The sequence below is a fragment of the Lupinus angustifolius genome, chromosome LG06, assembly GCF_001865875.1.
Source record: "Lupinus angustifolius cultivar Tanjil chromosome LG06, LupAngTanjil_v1.0, whole genome shotgun sequence".
NCBI lineage: Eukaryota > Viridiplantae > Streptophyta > Magnoliopsida > Fabales > Fabaceae > Lupinus > Lupinus angustifolius.
In genome coordinates this window covers 30,226,915-30,245,074 of record NC_032014.1, presented here as the reverse complement: position 1 = coordinate 30,245,074, position 18,160 = coordinate 30,226,915, and the positions used below count along the sequence as shown (strand labels likewise).

Genomic DNA, 18,160 nt, shown 5'->3' with positions numbered 1-18,160 from the left:
AAAACAGAAGAAGTTGGGAAGAATAATGAAAGAAAGTGAAAGAAAGAGGATAAAGCTAATTCTGGAAAATGTAGGTTGGGATTAACAACCAACCTAACTACCTCATGCTATTAATAGAAAGTCTGAAACAAACAAGCCCAATTAAAACAATTCAAGGCCCAAACTATCCTACACTATTACAAGCTATGAATTATACAATAAACTTCAACATAGATAAATTTTTGAGAATGTTTTGTTTTGTTATTGTTTGATCGATCTTAATTACGAGGAATTACCTCATCTTTTCATGTTTTCTTTTTATATTATGGACTTGATCCAATCTAGATATTCGACTTAGTTCTTGTTAAATGTAGCTTCAACTACTCTAGTTTTTGTAAATTTATGTAATGATACAAAAATTGTATTACTTTATTTTATTTAAAGGTCAAGTACTGATCTTTACCTTATATTTGCTTAACACCTCTTGTACTCATTTAATACATTTTGCGGAAAAAAAGATTCATTACACTTCAATTTATGTGAGTGTGGATTACACTGATGAAAAGTATGATGAACTTAGTGTCCAAAATGGAGGAAGTGACTATAACAAGAAGTTAGTCTAATGACATAAAGTCACACTAGAACCCAAAAAGATGAAAATGTTAAAGTTCGATTCCTGAGAACGAAAAGACATTAACATATCCAAACGAAATTAGTTTCTTACCCATAATATGGTGGAGGATATTCTGAATAGTACTAGGATCAGAAGGCAAACAACTGAGTAACCAGAATGATCCCTAGCAAGGAAAATGGCACACATTCTGGCAAGGAATGAAATTAATACATGATTTATTATATTATCAGTAGATTAAACTCATACATATGCATAAGGCTTGTTTGTAATATTTGATAATTAAATCAATGTAATGTGTGTTTTGATATATATAGTATGGGAAATTCACTTGTGTGGAATAGATTTTCATGCATGATGCAATCTTGGTTGATCCTTACACTTATGCAGGAATTTTCTTTGCATCTATAAGAACCATTGTGTTAATTACATCACCACCTTCTGTTAATTAGTATAGATCTGAGATGATATGCTCCTACTATATTTCAGTGCTTCATTTCTTCAAAAATGCTTCTTTGTTTTCATGTTTTTTTTATCAAAAGTTGTTGATATTAAAGAGAGTACTCCTTCAACCCTTAAATCCAAAGCATTAATGCACCGAGTATACATCTTCTGTCTCACAAAATACACCAAGTCTATAACCGGTAAATGATGCATGCACTATATAATCTCTAATAGATACGTCCTCGTCTAATATTGAAAAGGATGACCAATAGCCGACTTAGAAATGACTCTAAACAGAAAACCCTAACAAATAGTTAGGGACGACAAGAAAGCATGTAACTATTTGTCACTCCATGTGTCACCCAATCTAGTTGATGAGCAAAATAAAATTTCGACTTCCTTTATTTACTAAATGGGACAGTAGATGTTATCCCGACTAAGTCAATGATGATATATATGCCCTCCAAAGTGAGGTATAAGCTGCTCCTCTTGTAATTGTTGTTGATTTTGTGCACCTTCAACACCATGCCTAAGACCCAATGTTAATGACACTGATCCAAGTGCTCCTCCACTTTGGTATGGCACAAAACCCATCATTTGGAATTCCAACTTAGACCTTTTCTCTTGACTCCATTGTTCTTCATCATTTGTTCCATTTTCCTCAGCATTATTGCACTGAAATTGGCTTTCAGTGATTGAATGCATACCAAACTTACTTAGAGGCTTATCTAGTCTACCACCTTCAGTGCATGAAGTTCCTTCATTTTTACTAGTATTGTTACCGATTGTGCCTTTTGTTTCAAGCATGTGTATTTCCTCGACCATCGGCTTCCATAGACGGACACGAGCATTTATGAACCAATTCGATACCTATATTAGTAGTCCATTACACCATTAGAGTCAGTAAATAACATGAACACACAATACTATGATATTTGCTTATACCTATTCTAGTTTTCAAGCATTGTTTCATTTTTGTTAAGAGAAATTAGTTTTCAAGCATTTATTGATTGTTACTAATGTCATTAAAAGTCCTTAAGAGTTTATAAAATATGGGGTTTGTTAACTTCAGCTATGCCAAGGACAAGTAGTTAAAAATATGAGTTTTCTTAGGACCGAGGTTAACAAAATCCGTAATTATAATTAGTGGTCATAAAATGATCGACAACTCATCGAGTACTGAACAAACGAATAAAAGACGAATATGGAAGGAAGTCCCGCTAATATCATATAAAGGATAGTAAGTATTTGGACAAGGCTCCTCTGAAATGAATGTCTCTAAAGTGAGGAAGGTATACCCATCCTTGGATGGTGTAGATTGGGATCTACATAAAGTACATTATATTAAGGACAATACACCTTTACTTGCTCAATTTAGATGCAAATTCACCATAGAGGAGCCTTAACCTAAGGGTTCATTTGCGAGTTAGGTTTTGGAGGGGAAATGGAAGAGTTCAAAGTCATGATAAATATACTTACGATATGACTCTAAAACTTTTTCTTTCCACTCCAAAACTCAACTCGCAAACGGAACTGAAGTGTTTGCACTCAAAAAGCAGCCAGCTAATCCGAACTCCAAGCCCTTTGTATTGCATGAAAAGATGAACAAAATCTGAATGTTAACCTTTTGACACTTCAACCTTATTATTTAATACGCTCTCATAACCAAAAAAGGCCTTGGAGGACCACACAACAACCCTCAATTTTGGAAAGTCACAATATATATTAAAATATAAGTCCAAAGTTGGTATGTACCTACTTAAAAGCTACCATGTGATCATTGTTAATTACCAATTCAATCAACATAATCAAAAAAGGCATCAAGACATAATAATGAGTTTTAAAGAAGCAGATTCCACACCTGGTTTCGCGATAGACCTGTTTGAGTAGCCAACATATGCTTATCATTGTCTGTAGGGTAACTGAAATGAAATTCAACCGGAAAAAAAGCCAATAGGTGAATCTTCATTATCGTAATAAAAGAAAGAGTCGCACGCAGAGAGAACGAAACAGAAACAAAGAGACAGAGACAACATACGGATGAAGAAAATGCTCGAATAACCAAGCTTTAAGGATTGCCACTGCAGGTTCCGGCAAGCCTCTTTGAGGCCTCCACACATGCTGTTGGGGTTCATGAAGGCACATGTTACTTCGGCTAACTTTGTTCTTTTGAAAGCTTTGGTCCATGCAACTTGGATTTGCCGTATTAGTGTCAACTTTACTACTTGTACTGGTACTTGGTATGTCCTCACCCGAGACTTCAGTTATGTGCTTGAGCTGATCTGAGATTGAATTTTTAAGGCACCTGAAGTGTTTTGATATTGACTTGAGAGCCAAGGAAACGTAAGGAGTAGCGGAACTAAGACCCGCTACTGACTCGAAGGATGAAACAATCGTTTGCATTTGTTGATGGTATTGCTTGTATCTCTTGCCAACCTATTATATATGATCCAATCAACAATGCAATAGTGTCAAAGGCAAAGTTTTAAAAGCATTTACGAAAGTTATAACTACTATTAGCGTATGCTAAGAATCAAATTATTTGAAACCCATTAACTAGCATCCACAATTATTCTCTGCCACTTCCTGAAGCTATAGTAATTCCGTTTCAATCATGAGTAAAACATTGCGGTCGTCCTACTTTAACTATATACCGTTATTCATCAGCTGAAACAAAATCATCGATAATGTGGTCCAAGGAAAAACAATATGACATGCAAACTTGGATCAAGTGTGAATTAAGAATTGTAGTATTTTTCTTCTGAATCATTTTTAAAGAACAAAACTGTTTTGTGATACATCAACATCTTAAGTCGGCTACCAAAACATATCTGTGGGTGTGAGTATGTATGAACATGAATCCAAACTGTTGAATTCTCTACTTAGAAACTCAGCAATATTTCATTTATACATTTGCTTAGGAGGAAGGAAACTGAAGATAACTCATTTTCCATGTAAAAATTAAAGGCCTTCTAATTATATAACCTTAATGACAAACACTAGAGCACTAGAATAATACATTAACATAGGAGTAGTGAGAACCCGGTATCGATTTTCTTATTAACTCTTCATTTTCAAATTTCCGGAAGCACGCAAAATGTTGTAGATGAAGAAATGTCAAGTTCAAAGGAGATACGAATTCGAGCATACGGCATGACCAACCATGATAAAGAAGGGGACATGATGAGCAATAATTTAAAAGACCAAACAGATTAACAAAAAAGTAAAAGAAGTATTGATTTTGACCAAAAGGAGTCTCACCTAATGAATGGAGAGTTATCAATAGCATTAAAACCAATCACTCTATAAAAAATAGCATTATCAACAATGCAAGCGGTACAATAATATATAATGTGGGGGTAAAGATCTCATGTCCCAAACGATGTCTTATCCCCAGTCCCAAACCAATCATAACCTTACTTTTTGTTTTTTAATTTTTTCTTTTATTCATGTGGCAATATGTAATTGACCCGTGAGAGAGAACATCACATCAATATGAGACCTTTATTTTTCTGTTCTTTGCTACCAAAAAAGGAAATTATGAAAGCTATAAGGCTAAGCTGAAAAATTCAAGCACATTAAAAGAAATTGATAAATACAAGTTTAAACAAGAATGCAATTTTCTTTTCTCATATAACGTCAAAATAGGTTTTATTTTTGCAACCTAACTTTCCATAAATAAAGACTTGCCATTACTGCACAGTGCACACAGCTGTGCATTAAAAAAGTATCTAACTTTTGATTATAACAGTAAGTTTCTGACAGACATAATTATTAACAATAACAGAAACTAAATCATTAACAAAAAAAGTTACATGGTAGCAGTAAAAACCAACCTTTTCTTGCATGAACAGTAGTTTTGCCTTCTTCTGTTGATAATCTGGAATTGGAGAAAGACCAAAACTACTCATTGATCCCCTATTAGTGCTATTTTCATTTGCACTATAGAACATAGAAGATGAAGAACCTGAGTTACCACCTTTTGGAGCAAACCCTTCAGTTTCATTGATAGTGACAGTATCAGCAGAAGGAGAAGTAGAAGCATTAACTTCTCCAGAAACCCTTTTTGGAAGATCAAATACATTTGCAAATCTTGGATGAGAAACACAGTAGAACTCTTCTAACAACTGCTGAGCTGAGTTTAAGAATCTTGAACTCTTGAGAATAGTAGCATACCCAGTGAAAGGGCCAAGAGGACCTACATTTCGGTAACTTGTCGGGTTTGGATTAGGTATCACTATGTAGTCTTGAAGTGGTGATTTCCCAGAATTTCTAGAAATGATAGATGGCTTCACATATTGAGGAGGGTGCTTAGAAATGCCATGATCTGATATACATGCAGATGCAGAAGCCTCTTCAAAATGAGAAACAGAAGGCTTGGATTGTGAATTCGATGAAAGTGACAAAGACAAACTCCGAGGAGTTGAATCACTCGGGTGAGGCCTATTAGCCCACAAATTACCACTCCCGAAACGCGGTTCATGATTTGGTTGATTTGCATAACTTGGCTGAAGTTGTTCTAGTTCATTTGGATCTCCTCCCCAAATGTTTTGACTAGTTTGTTGTATCAGCGAACCTGTGTGTGAACCGTTGCAGACGACAATAGAAGCCGATGACTTCACAATATCCTGCAAAGCATTCTGATATGACGAAGAAGACGATGAATGATGCATTACATTTACGCCTAATTGCTTCTGAATTTCTCTACTAAGAGAAGACTGTGTATCTGTGAGTTCATTGTAACTTTGCTTTGCATAGTGCTGGTAACCAAACACATTATTATTGAGCTCAGAAGCCAAAAAAGTGTTTTCATTGCCCAAACTGTTATATGAATGGGGAACTAAACCATGCTGATGCATCATTAGCTTAATAGGTTCAGCTTCTCCTAGTTCCTCATACCCCAAAGTATTATTGTTCCTTGGAGGAGGTGAAGGGTTTGAAATTTTCGCCATTTCTGAAGAATAAACAGCTGCAGATTCATCAACAAGCATGTTAGCATTTCTAACATTCCTAACTTGAATATCTAAGTCGAACCCTTGGTGCAATGACAATTGTTCTGGATTATTGTTCGGAAATTCTTGTAGATGATGGAAGCTATTCTGGATTCGCAACTTATCGCGCCGAATTTGTTGTGCTACATGAGATTCGTGCCTTGAGTTGTTCATTCCAACAACACCAAGTTTACCACTCCAACACCAAAGCCTAAAGTCAAAACAAAATATTCAGTTGCTCTCCTAAGCAGAAAATATACATCATCATCATATTATATGTTAGATTAAATAATTAAAGAACAGTAACAGAAAAATAAGTACTTAATAAGAAATCATAGCACACCTCAGTAAAATTCAGAAATGTATTTTCAACTGAAAAATTAATACAAATTGCAGTTAGAGTAAAGAGAGAAAGAAGGATCAACCTACTAGAGAAAGGAAACAACCTACCTTAATAAATAACATAGGAACTTTTACACAAGAAGAAATTTTTTAACATATATAGCAATAAAAATAATCATATATTAGATGAGGCAAGGGTATATAAGAAATAAGAAACGCAGATACTTCTTTATTCTATGTTCTCAACTTGTACAGGCTCAAATCAATGGGTACTTGTTTTTGTTTCAGTTTTTCACTAACTTTATCTAAGAACTTATCCTCCCCTACCAAACACTTTTGTGTCAATAGTTTTCTCAAAAACAGCTCAACTATGACACTTTCCCACCAAATTAGCCCTACCAAACAGTGCAACATCCAAATCTCTATGTTGGTAACAATGAACATTGAACAAGAACCACCCAGTTAACCCTACCAAATTTTATGAAAAAAATCTCAGAAAACACAAGGTTGTTATACACCTCTCGGTTGCATGTTATAGCGTGTGAAACCCTAGTTGCTTGGGTTCCCTTCAATGGATCTAACTAGTTACTAGTTCTCTCCAACAAATCATAGCTTCCTTCTTTGTAAGTAAAATAAAAACTTTGCTAGCTTGAAAGCTATACACTGGATTCACCATGAAAGTAGTACTAGTACTTGTACAAACATATTATATTATGCAGAAACAAGAACACACAAACACAAGTACGTTGAGGTTAAAAGCAAAAGTAGAAACAAAACCTAGAAAAGCCATATTATGTTTGAAATGAAGAAGAAAGAACCAAGAAAAGAAAGAACACGTGAGGGTCATTAATGATAGTAGCTGAAACAGTAAAAGTTTTCTGAGATGGGAAGTTTTTGTACCTTTGGATGGTAACTTTGGCGATGGAGACACCGAACTAGTCAAAGTTTTCAGATGAGATTGAAGAAGCTACCACTTATCACCTATGGCTATAAATATAGTAGCATACATCACAGTGATTATGATAGCTTGTTAGCTTTCACGTTTATATTAAGGTAAAGTCTAAGTTGATAGTTAAATAGTACTTTATAACTTAAGCAGCAAAAAAATATGTGGTGCTGTTTGGTCCTCTATACTCAACAATTGTGACCCCTTCCATCTTTTTTATACCATAAATTTATCTATCTATCTATATATATATTATGAAGTTCTATTTTGTAATGGTGGATAGGGTAAAAGGGAGAATTGGAGGGGGAAATTCTCAAGTCTTGGCAAAAGTAGTAGTATTTGTATATTTAGTTATTTACAATAAAAAATGGCATTATATCCAAACTTTTATGTTATTAACTAAACAAGTAAAGAGTATAAGTGGATGTTTGGTATGTATTATAATTTCTAGTTTTTGCTTAATTTTTGAAAAATAAGAAGTTACAAAGTAATATGTTTGATAATTTATCCAGATTATAAACTCAGTTTATTTTTATGGGAAAATAAACAAAAAATTGAAGCTTCTTCACCGTGAATTGTTTATTTGAAAAACACTTATTTTTCATTGAAATGTAATTCTCATTTTACCATTCCTTTCAACATTATCTTCCTTCTCAATGTACTCTTCATCAAACTTCATATTATAAATATGTGTTATGTTTTTTGTACAACCAATTATTTGCCCTCATCTTTTTTTGATAAAAAATTAATCCCTTTGAGGGTTTAAACTCCGACCTTGGAGATCTAGTGAGATCTTACACTATTAGACTAAAGTCTGATTGGTTAAATATGTGTCATGTTGTTTTTAAATATTCATATTGGTTTTTATATTGTCTTTTATTTTAAATGTTTTAACCTTTGTAATAAAGTAATAAAAGTTACAAAATATTATGATGATATAAAAAATGTATATTTAAAAAATGTATATCTTTGAGTAAAATACATACATGATGATAAATATAACAAAAAAAATATTTAAAAATATGTCAAAAAACAATCAAAATAATCACCTCATAAGAAAAATAACCTCATATTATTTTATGTAATTTACACTATAAATAAATAAAAGTTTAGCAACTTTTATTTATTTGTGTGTCATGTTGTTTTTTAATATTGGTATTAATTTTTATATTTTATTTTAATATTTTTTAAGTCTTTGTTATGCAATATTAAAAATTAAAAAATAGAGTAAAATATATATGGTGGTAAATATTAAAAATGTATACTTAAAAAATAGAGTAAAAAATAACCAAAACAATCATAAAATAAATAAAAAATATCATACTCTTTTATATAATTTACTATGTAAAAAATAATCTTTTTACCTTACCCAAAGAAAATATATTAGTTTATATTCCATTTTTGCCTAAGATACTTAAACCTAAACAGATTATAATCTTAATAGATAATAAATTCATGGTTTATAATCACAGTTTATAAAATGGAAATAAAAACATAATTTATAGCGGGAGAATATTTATATCCAAACTAAACAAAAAAGAGAAATAAATAATCACAATAACAAAATTTCATGATCAAGGACTTGGAATAACTTTTTATTACTATCTTCTTGATTCTAATTGATGAAGTGAAATTGACGAGTTATTAAAATATTATTAGTGAGTAGTTTTGAAACAGTTTTTGGAAGAAAGGAAAAATATAAAATATAAGATTCGGAAAACATATATCATAACTGAAGCCATTGAGTGAAAAGGAAAAGATGAGAGTAATGAGTAAATGAAAAATAAAAGATGTTATCTTTCACTCAAGTAAGACATTCACATTATATATGTGTGCAATAATCTATTTTGATTAGGTTACCTTGAATTTCACCTCCTATTGCCTTTCTAATACCCTTTACCACATATATATCTCATAAATTTTCGATGATATGTCTTTTGTAAAATCATTTGCTACTTAACAAATATATAAAACATGAATCAAACAACACGTTGGTATAATAGTATAATTCATGTGAATGATATTTGTTGAAATTGACAACCATAAAACCTTGAAATGAATTAATTCATTACTCAAAAAATAAGAAAATATCATTAATAGTACAAAAATAATAATATAAGAATACTTACGACAATTGTCATATAATAATTGTACAACAATAAATTTGTATTATACAATTCATGTCACTCACATCCTATTATATCATATACTATTTTTAACTAGTGTCATTAAACATTTTTTATTGTTATATGATTCATTATATATATATATATATATATATAAATTTATTGATTGCTCTAAAAGTTATATGTTCATGCCCATGATATTCACTAAAATACATAAATGAGGTTATTAGTGGATGCTTGATTTTGCTTTTACATATTTGCCCCGCCGTAATTATGAATTTCAGCTCAAGTATGTAAAAATATTTCTTTTGAGCTAGTTAATCATCATATTATACTGTACAAATAGGAATTCTCTCCACTATTGTAGAGAGAAGTATAAGAAAAATAACATGGTATAACCTTTACATTTTTAATATACAATGGAATAATATAAAGGGGACTAAACAAAAAAATAAAGTTATTTACATATAAAAATTAACGCTATTATTAATCCTTGTCCTAATAGCACTTTTATTTAAGAAACAATTAAACTTATTTTTTTTTGAGTTTCACTCTTCTATCAAACAGTCGTAAACCTAATCTAAACAAAATACAATAATTTAATTAAACCTAATCTAGCTCATACTCCATGTCATTTATTGAAACCTAACAAATCTACAAGAATAAAAAATAACAGCTGATATAATCTTCATATGTAATAATGTGACTAACTCATACTGTAATGACGAAATCCTATGAAGGGGATGTAATCATTGAGGATTGGAAACTGTGAGAGACTGTGAGTAAAGGACAGGAGGAAATAATTATTTATTGTATTTCTAAAATTTATTCTATCTACCCCTACAAACTTAAAATATAATAATTTCAATACTCATAGATATTGTTCTTGAAAAACACTAAAGTGAAAAATATACCCTTTAGTATTAATTAATAATTAAATATCACTAGTATTTATTACAAATTTTAACTATATTAAACCCTAATAACATTATCAAAAACCATGGTTTAATAATGTAAGATTATATATATATATGGATGACCAATATATCAATAATTCAATTCATGTTAATGATATTTATTAGGAAAGACACTATGTATTAATTTATTATTCAAAGGCTAAGATATCCTTGTTATTACCAAAAAGGCTAGAATTAAGAACAACCATAATCGTAAATAATATCTATTTTTTTCACAAGTAATAAACGTCATTCTTATTGTCATTTGGGTCAACATTATTAATGATTTTTCCACAACTTCTATCTCTTTCATCACTTTTCCTTAAATATAAAACAATAAAAAGTATTCTTATTTAAAAACAAAAATAAAAAAATAAGAAAAATATTATTGGGATTCTTCTAAAAAATAGTGATAGCAATATTAGTGAAAAGAATAAAATTAGACACAGGCTTTTATGTGCTAGGGATTTAGTATGAGCAGCTTTTGAATTTATGGGTAAATGTAGAATTATGACTGACATTAAGCAAAAGATATGGTTTCTACTCGAAACCCTATAACTCTCACTCTTTTCTCTCAACAGGGTACAATCCACAGGTGATGTAATCTACAGTATTGTTACTGTTTCTATCTCTTTTTCACATTCTATTATTATTGCTCCAAATCAAAGTATGTCATTAATTAAAATATAAATGAAAACAGTTTCAATATTATTGATAGATACAACAAAAGGAACAATTAATCTCTTATAAAGTGGGTGACCACCTTAGCCCTTAATTATAGTGATGAGGTCATCTATCATGTCACTACAGAAACCCTACATGGCCTTTCTAGGGTGGTACCCTACATTGGAGCACTAGCAAACACGCCTTCAAATTATTATATGATCTCAAACATAACACATATTTAACTTACATGTATATTTATATATCTCATTTTTCAATTTTAGAAATATGAAATACACTTATATCATAACCCTGTAACCTTTTTTTATCACTGGTTCAAAATTCAACTCGTAAATAAATATCGAATACGGAAGTAGTAGCGAGGATAGTGCATGAAAGAACAGCACTCTCAGTGCGTGTCACTGTCAATCATTTTCATATCCCATCACTTAGGTTACTTTAGCCTTCCCAATATTCACGCCACTGCTATATCTTGTTCATCTGGATTCTGGACTCAAATTGAAAACATGTCTCTTCATGATCAAGACTCAACATTTATCTATCACTCCCTTCATTCACATGTCCCTTGATATCTAAAAAATGCTATCCTCCATAATTAGGCCCTGTCCTTATATCTATATTTTTGGTATGCCTAAGCCGTAAAGATAAAAACAAGTTTACAAAATAAATTAATTGAACGTGTACGCATGTGATTTTCATCATCCTTTATTCCCTTATTTGAATGATGTTCATCACCTTTTATTTTTCTTTTCATTTCGTGTGTAACATATATACTAGGAATGATCCATGATTATTTTTAATAAGATAAGCTAAGGTAACGTAAAAAAAGAGAGACACATACATACAATAACTATATATAACTTGTATTGAACGCCACACACGATATGGAAACGAGGATTCTCTCAAGGAGGTAAATGTTTGATTATCTTCTTGTTTTTAATGATATAATATGATTTTATGATATATAAAAGGATAAATGTATTATTATATATTGTCTTTTATTTATTATTAAGTAATACTTATTTTTTCGTTAATTGAGATATCATTATAAATGTTGAAAGAAGCCATTTTGTACTTAGGTATATAACTTTCATTTTGTGATACACCTCAAATATTATTATGAGATATTCATTAAAGAATTAAAAGACTTGTTGGGAGAGTTAGTCTCATATACTTGTATATGTTTCTGACTCGAATAAAATTGACTCTAGTGTGAAAATACTTATGAGAAACCAAATTTTTTTTCCATTGTACTTTATCTTGGTAATTAAATATGAATTAGATGTGGTTGAAAATTCTAATATCATTGAATAATGGGTAATCTGAATGCCTTTTAAATGTAGATGAACTTATAAATGAAACACCTTAAAGTTGATGATCAAATTATGTTATTAAATCTACATATTGATTTTTTTTATTCTTTGACTTATTATTTGTAGATATTTTCGGCTTTTTGTGTTTGTTTCATAAAACCCCAATAAGAATCATTAAGAAAACAATTATAGCCCAAACAATAATCGAAAAACCCTAATAATAATATTCCAAACTTGAAATCAGATTAAAACTCTATTCAAACTCTACCAATAACATTTTAAGTGTTACATTCATGAATTTCAAGGCGTTATAATCATGGATTTCAACTTATTTTTTAGGGGGAAATATCACTCAAGGGGGAGGATTATCATCTAGCTGGCAAATAGGATCTATTAGGGTTCTAGTGTATGTTATTTAGCTTACAAAAGTGAGAATATATAAAGATGAAATTTCATATAAAGGCACATTGGATGGTTTCTACCATATATATTGCTTAATGTCATGAAAGTATATATCCAAAGAAGTAGGATCTCTTTGCAAAAGAAAGATGCTTTGCTATTTTTCAAAGGAGATTGTCATGACCGGTTGTGAATCAAAATCATCAAGACTTTTTGTACAAAATGCGTTTAATTTCAAAAGAGAATTAGAATGTTTAAATAGGTAGTAGCATTATATGTGTTTCCAAATGTTATCGGTCTGCTTGAAAATTTTAGTTGAAAGTAAAACCATTAAAAATATGAATATAATATGTATGGATTGTCGGCCAAATAGTACTCTAATATTTTCGACAATTTGTGTTGATTGGTAAGCACATGTGCATGAAAAAGTGTTTCAATATGTTACGAGGAATGACAATATTAAACTTTAGCCAATTGTAAACTAATTGTCACACCGAATAAGTGAACCTGCAAGAAGAAGAAAATATAATATGAGGATTCATGATAAACATCACAAAATTTACACAAGGGACCACCACCATGAAGAAAGGTGATCCATCTCCTCATCAAGGCGTCCACTTTTGATACTCTGTCTTCGAAAAGGTGTCAGGCAAAAGCAACAACCTTCAAAGGAGATTTAGAATCCCAGAGAATGTGAAAGAAAAGGTGATCTTCAGTCGAAGAGAGGGTGCACATGTTAAGGAATGAATAGACATACTTAATAGAGTAGAGGATAAAATGTCTCCTGGTGTGAGGAGATAACTCCTCTCCTTACATCAGTTAGACTTTCAAAATAAATAAGAAAACAAAAGTAAAATAACAGGAGTGTCTATTAATGATAACATATTTTATTCTCAATATAGAGTAATGATTGGATTTATCATGAGACTACTCCTAAGAATTCATGATGTTGCGCCATATAACACACTTTTGAATTTCATTAGAAAGATTATTGATATAATCATGCTTCCAAAAAAAAAGGACGACAACACCCATTCAAACCCAAGTTCCATCAATCCAACTCATCTTTGTTAGGAATAAGATTATAAAGCCTTGAAAATCAATGTATGAAGTTGATTTAATAAAATATGTTAAGGATAATGAAGTGAATGATAACAAATTGTCATATTTGTATATCCTATATCTATATAGTATAGTATGATAACACTATTGGAAAAATATCATAATTTATATATATACCTATATCTATATAGTGATATTTGTACCTATATATCCATATATATATATATATATATATATATATATATAATATCTAATCTATATATGAATTTATATACTTAAATATCGTATTCATATATAGCTAAATCCATAATATATATATTTTGTTTTTTCCCAAACAAATGTGGGCCAAACCGTATTTTCTGGATTGGGCTGCACACATCATCGTATCATTCATTGCTTGTCATGATGGCACTACAAGTATGATGTCATAATTAAGTGCTTGTTTGGTACGTAAAATATTGGTGGTTGTGGTTCTTATAGTGACAACGTTTTAGCAACAAATTCAGATAAGATCATCCTTCAATATTGGGCTATTATAGCTTCGCTGTCTTGAAAGTAACAGAAGAATCTTTTACACAACAACGTGCATAATGATATGAGATTTGGCACATCAATCTAGCCAAAGATTAACTTTAATTTTATCATAATTGTAACATTTTAACGCATGAGATAAAAATGAAAACGTCAATATATGGGCCTAACCAAGAGTTAACATACCAACACGGCATTAGTTACTGTGTTAAGTTTTTGTTAGATTTCCAAAACGACTAAAATGTTAATTGTTTGATTTCTGACAGCGATATTTGTTGAATGAACAATCATGCTCCTGAAAGGAATTAATTTCTTAACGAAAGGTGAGGGAAACTATTGGTAATACAAAAACAAAATCAACAAAGCTATTTTAATTCGAAAATGATAGATCATCTTAGAAGTCAACCGACACTATAAAAATAACATATTGTATTTAACAATTGATTACAAATGATATATAACTTATATTATTATTAATGATGATAATAAAAATTGAATTTGTGGATATTCGTCTGAACCCAAACCAAATTTAACATATGAAACTCTAATTTAGATTTTGTGAGTTTAAGTTTTGAATTTGAGTTCTATTTTAGTACAAGTGGTACCCTCAAATTTTTATCTCATCCTCTCAATTCACCACTAATTTGCAAAACCGAATAATTCAACCCCCTATATTCAAGATGAGATTTGGGTTCAAATTCTGGATTTCTAATTTAGTGTTACATAACTATAAACCCAATCCAAACCCATCTAGTTATCATTCCTCATTCATATTAATTTGAGAATAAAATATTTACTCACACCAGAAAATAGTTTATCTCCTTAAATCTACTCAGTGTTTGACATATGTCTTATTTTCGTTTTTTCAAGAAGTTTTTATTTTAAAATATATTATAAAAGACACATGTCACTCACTAAGTATATTTAAGGAGATAATTTATCTCCTAAAATAAAGAAATACTTTGTTCTTGACCTCTGTCTTTATTCTCTCTCTATCCTAAAAAACAAACAAATGGACATAGAAAGCAACAAAAGGTCAAAAGAATCTCCATTATAGGTCCCCATTAACTCTTTCTTCACCAACTTTTTATTCTCAATTTCTTACTGTATTGCATTTCAGAACAGATGAAAGGTTTGAATAGAACACCACTTTAGAAACCAAAATTAAGCACCGCCAAGAAAATACAAAGAAACACAATCAATGTGGGCTCAAATTTTCTACTTAGGAAAGTTTACTTTCTTCATTTTTATTATTAAAAATCCACTCACAAATCGCAAATTCCTTCTTACTTTTATTTTTTATTTTGAATTGGTTGCATTGTCCATTATTAATTTATTATTACTTTGTGTTTAGGATTGTATAAAATTCATTAAGAAGTTGGTCAAAAGATCTAGAAAGTTCCAATGTTTGACCTCCAAAAGAAAACATATATTACATTCTCAGATTTTTATAAGACATTTTTGTTGTTAAATATTTATTATAAAAACATTAATGATTAATTATTTTAATAAATAATGAATACTCATTTTATTTCCCCTCACAATTTGTTCATTAAATAAAATTATAAAAAGTAGAAATTATAAAGTATTTTTATAAGTTTATTCCCATACGCTATTTATCCTAATAACATTTCCCAATGTTTACGATAATAACTTCAAGACATTTGGTTCCTCCCATTCTTATTTTCTGTTGAGCCATGTTCTCTCCTTGTTATTGCTTGCTTAGTCATCCATCATTGAATCTTCAAAGTTGAACCCAAATTGACCTATTCATTTCCAGCTATTATGACTTCAACCAATAAATGGAACATAAGGATAAGTGGATAACCAAGAGTTTTATAAATTATCTTATTAAAAATATTCTATTGTAATACAAAGTGTATCCCTTACTATTTTTTTTAGTAAGAAATTAACCAATTTCAAAATATCTGACTAATTCTTTTAACAAACATTACTATAAAAAAACCGAACCTTTAATATTTCGATAATCATATAGATTTAGTTAAGTTTTACCCCATTAAATTTTCAAACCCAACCTATCCCATCACTAATAAAACCCCTCTTTCATTCTGATTTTGATTTTCTGACCCTTCCTATGTGTAAGACCAAAATGGCCACAAACGCTTCCTCACCTACTCCACGCACACGCTCTCAACCTTCAACACAAACCAAAAAACCTTCAACACAACCCAACCGGCTACCGGCTACCGAACCACCCACCTCTTCCTCCGAACCATCAACCTCATACTCTTACAACACCGGTTCCACCGGCTACCGGCTAACCTCTGACACCTCAATCTCAAGCCGAACCTCTCTCTCCTCTCTCCGCCACACTCTCCCTGAAAACCCTCACATCTACGATTTCTCCGAGATTTCCTCCGCCACCAACAACTTCCTCTCCAAACGCCACTCTTCCTCCTCCGCCACCCCCTCCTGGCGCTGCATCCTCCGCGGCGCCGATGTTATTGTCTTCCAGCGCAAGTTCCGCCACAAACTCCAAACCGATGAGCTCCGACAACGCCTCTCCGTTATTTGCCGCAGCCACCACGTCAGCATCATCAAGCTCCTCGGTGCTTCTATTTCTGGTGATCATATTTACCTTGTTTATGAGTTCGTTAACGGTGCTAACCTCGCTGATTGTCTTCGGAATACGAAGAACGTTCACTTCACTGTGCTTAGTACCTGGTTGTCGAGAATGCAGGTCGCAACTGATCTTGCTCACGCGCTTGATTATGTTCATAATAAAACAGGTTTGAATATTAATATCGTTCATAATCATATCAAGAGCAGTGGAATCATCGTTACGGAGCCTTCGTTCAACGCTAGGGTTTGTCATTTCGGTGCTGCACAGCTCTGCGGCGACATTGAACCGGAAAACGAAACCGCCGCTCGGAAATTAGAGGAGATCGTGGAGGAAAAGTCGGATTCGTCATCGCCGGCGAGATCTAAGGAATTGAGACGGTCTGAGAGTAGGAGATTGCAATTCCAAGGCGTCCGAGGGTACATGTCGCCGGAATTTCAAGCCGCCGGCGTAGCGACGCAGAAATCTGACGTTTACGCTTTCGGCGTAGTGTTACTGGAGCTGTTGACCGGTGAGGAGCCGTTGAAGTTTCGATTTGATAAAAATAGCGGTGATTTCGTAAAAACTTCAGTGATTGACACGGCGAGGTACGCCGTAGACGGCGGCGGAGAAGGAAGCGTTGAGGGAAGGCTGAGAAAGTGGGTGGATCGGAGATTAAAAGATTCATTTCCGGTGGAGGTAGCAGAGAAGGTGACACGTGTCGCGTTGGATTGCGTACACGTGGATCCAGATAAGAGGCCCAATATGGGACGCGTGGCAGGTAAGATATCGAAGCTTTATTTGGAGTCAACGATTTGGTCTGAGAGTATTAAAATGCCTACTGGTATTTCTGTTTCATTGGCTGCAAGATGAGTTTAGTGGCGGCTTTTTAATAATCATTTTTTTAATCTACAATTTCTGAAATTAGAGTAATTTGTAATTGATCAAGTTCCAAAGTTATATTATATATAAATTGTTTGTTTGATGTGTTTATTATTTGAATTAGCATAAGTAATTTTTATTTTATAATACACTAGTTCAATATAAGAGGTATATATATATATATAGCTCGCAAGTGAATAATCCATCAAAATTTGAACTCAAAATCTTGGAGCAAGAAGACAAACAACCAAAGTTTTATTTTATAACTATTCAAAATAATATGTTTTTTGGGTACTACTACTAGGTATTTTTCC

General features: G+C 31.7%; 2 protein-coding genes across 4 annotated transcripts; one reads left to right on the top strand and one right to left on the bottom strand.

The window, feature by feature from the left end:
* Positions 1,211 to 7,480, bottom strand: LOC109350990 (BEL1-like homeodomain protein 8). 3 transcript variants are annotated; one of them, XM_019592293.1, is made up of 5 exons: positions 7,288 to 7,480; positions 4,891 to 6,285; positions 3,093 to 3,490; positions 2,916 to 2,976; positions 1,211 to 1,924 (listed from the first exon to the last, which is right to left on the bottom strand). In XM_019592293.1, the coding sequence occupies exons 2-5, from the start codon at positions 6,217 to 6,219 to the stop codon at positions 1,496 to 1,498; spliced, it is 2,217 nt and encodes a 738-aa protein (XP_019447838.1). In that variant the 5' UTR covers positions 6,220 to 6,285; positions 7,288 to 7,480; the 3' UTR covers positions 1,211 to 1,495. The 3 variants fall into 3 exon arrangements, with proteins under 3 accessions (XP_019447838.1, XP_019447839.1, XP_019447840.1); XM_019592294.1 differs by having other exon boundaries at positions 4,891 to 6,256; XM_019592295.1 differs by lacking the exon at positions 7,288 to 7,480 and adding an exon at positions 7,165 to 7,266 and having other exon boundaries at positions 4,891 to 6,256.
* On the top strand, positions 16,444 to 17,949 carry LOC109350987 (lysM domain receptor-like kinase 3). The gene has a single exon (XM_019592291.1). It carries the CDS (start codon positions 16,500 to 16,502, stop codon positions 17,835 to 17,837), a length of 1,338 nt encoding a protein of 445 aa, XP_019447836.1. The 5' UTR covers positions 16,444 to 16,499; the 3' UTR covers positions 17,838 to 17,949.